The 2,646-nt window shown below is 43.5% G+C and overlaps 1 protein-coding gene across 1 annotated transcript; it reads left to right on the top strand.

Annotated features, from left to right (window-relative positions):
• The first annotated feature begins 219 nt into the window (after positions 1–219).
• Positions 220–1,146, top strand: LOC102469327 (heterogeneous nuclear ribonucleoprotein C). The gene is given in 3 exon segments (XM_006154489.2): positions 220–556; positions 559–712; positions 714–1,146. Coding segments are annotated over 3 exon segments (579 nt in total). The 3' UTR covers positions 802–1,146.
• The last annotated feature ends 1,500 nt before the right edge of the window (positions 1,147–2,646 follow it).

Here is a 2,646-nt window from a genome sequence, read left to right as displayed (position 1 = left end):
GTTACAATAATACTAGCTTTTGGGGGGCCATTTTGTGAAGAGTTGGAGATGGAGCGGTTGTGGCCGCATTTCCTACCTCCAGCTGCAGTCGGTTTCTTTGCCTAGAACTTGGGAGCGAGAGATTCAGAATTGAATCTCTTTTCTCTCACCTTCTTGTGAGATATTTTTGATCTTCAGCTACACTTTTAGGCTTTGTGAGGAATCTTACCATCAATCCCAATGGCCAGCAATGTTACCAACAAGACGGATCCTCGCTCCATGAACTCCCGTGTATTCACTGGGAATCTCAACACTCTTGTGGTCAAGGAGTCTGATGTGGAAGCAATCTTCTTGAAGGATGGCAAAATTGTGGGTTGCTCTGTTCATAAGGGCTTTGCCTTCGTTCAGTATGTTAATGAGAGGAATGCCCGGGCTACTGTGGCAGGAGAGGATGGCAGGATGATTGCTGGCCAGGTTTTAGATATTAATCTGGCTGCAGAGCCAAAAGTGAACCGAGGAAAAGCAGGTGTGAAACGATCTGCAGCGGAGATGTACGGGTCAGTACCAGAACACCCTTCTCCGTCCCCTCTACTCAGCGAGGATCGTCATCCAAGTCTGGAAAGTTGAAAGGAGATGACATTCAGGCCAGTAAGAAGGAGTTGACCCAGGTAAAACAAAAAGTGGATTCCCTTCTGGAAAACCTGGAAAAAATCAAAAAGGAGCAGAGCAAACAAACAGCTGGAGTTGATCAAGGATGATGAAAAAGAGGCTGAGGAAGGAGAGGATGACAGAGACAGCGCCAATGGCGAGGATGACTCTTAAGCACATAGTGGGGTTTAGAAATCTCACCCATTATTTCTTTACCTAGGCGCTTGTCTAAGATCAAAATTTTCCCCAGATCCTCTCCCTAGTATCTTCAGCATGTGCTCACTGTTCTCCCCATCTTTGTCCTTCCCATGTCCATTCATTCATACTGCCCTGCGCCTGGGCCCATTTCACTTCTTTTGATGCTCCTAGTAGTTTTGTTAAGTCTTACCCTGTAATTTTGCTTTTAATTTTGATACCTTTTTATGACTTAACAATAAAAAGGATGTATGATTTTTATCAACTGTCTCCAAAATAATCTCTTGTTACGCAGGGAGTACAGTTCTTTTCATTTATGAGTCAGTAGTTGCTTCCCTAACTGCAAAGGCAGTATCATTGAGTTGAGTAGCACCTGTGTGAACTTTAATGAGAGGTTGACCCAGCTCACCTGACAAGCTCAGAAGTGGGATTAACTTATTTTATTTTAATTAATTAATTAATTAATTAAAATTTTACCACGAAGAGAGAGAAAGGGAAAATGAAAAAGCAAGCCACCAAGTCCAGGACTCGAACTACAGTCAACCATGTGGGAGTCTAGTGCCCTTAACTACCACACCACCTGCCAGCCCCAGAGAAGGATTTCTCTATGTCAGGCAAGATTTAGTAGAGTGGAGAGTGCACATTAGATTTTTTAAATGGTTAGAGGCTTCATGTTTTAAAGACATGAAGGTAGGGATCTTGGCTAAGTGAAGAGATAGCAAGCTATTCATGGGTGGAAGCGGAAATTTCACATGGGGAAGTATATACTAAAGGTCCTTCCAATCTCTCAACTATTGTTTCACATTATTACTGGACATAAGACTCAAACTAGTGATTGTGATGTGGATATATATGGAGTCCAAAATCATAACTTCAGTCTTTTTTCATGAAGTCAAAATATACACATCTCTCCAACTATATTTTGAATGGAATCACAAAATGTTATAAATAGAAAAGACCTTGAGATACCATCACTTCTAATCTACCCATCTTATAAGGGGAAGCAAACAGGCTTAGAAAAGTCCAAACATTTTATTCAAGAAATACATTTTGGAGTCAGTCCCATAGCCTGATGGTTAAGGAAGCCAGATCCCACATTGCTAACCATGGTTCAAGTCCCATCCCCAGCAGCTTTAAAAACATGCCAGATGGGCACTAGCAGATGTCGTAATGGCTATGTCATTGGACTCCCATGTAGTTGATCACAGTGCAAGTCCCATACGCAGTGGCTTAAACTCATGCTGGGTGCGTGTGCATGTGGGCCCAAGATCCTGAGAGGAGAATGGAGAAGAAAGGATTGCGGTGTGGCCATCTCCCCGGGGGGGGGGGGTGGTTTCTTGCTTTCTGTCTCTCTGTCTTTCTGTCGAGTGCATGCACCCCATAGTAAAAAAACTCTCCAAAAAAAAAAAAAAAAGCCAGATGAGGGACCAGCAGATGGCATGATGGTTACATCACTGGACCCCTATGTAGTTCAAGTCCCAGACTTGGCAGCTTAAAGCTCACGCTGGGTGTGCCGGGTGTGTGTGTATGCATGCTCAAAATTCCGAGAGAATAGAGAAGAAGGGATTGCAGCATACTCACCCCCCTAGGGAGTGATTTCTCGCTTTCTGTCTCTCAGGGGAGTGTGCACACCCTATAGCAAAATCTCTCTTTAAAAAAAAAAAAGTCAAATGTGTGTTTGTGTGTACATGCTCAGAATCTCAACAAGATGGAGAAGGGATTGTGGTGTGACAATGATCCCATCAGAGGGTGGTTTCTCCCTCTCTCTCTCCCTATGTCTCTCTGTCTCTTTCTGCTGAACTCAAGCACCCTCTGGCAGTTAAA

Source organism: Tupaia chinensis, unplaced genomic scaffold (genome assembly GCF_000334495.1).
Source record: "Tupaia chinensis unplaced genomic scaffold, TupChi_1.0 Scaffold000410_1, whole genome shotgun sequence".
NCBI lineage: Eukaryota > Metazoa > Chordata > Mammalia > Scandentia > Tupaiidae > Tupaia > Tupaia belangeri.
Note: the sequence above shows the minus strand (reverse complement) of the source record. Positions and strands in the feature narration are given on the sequence as shown.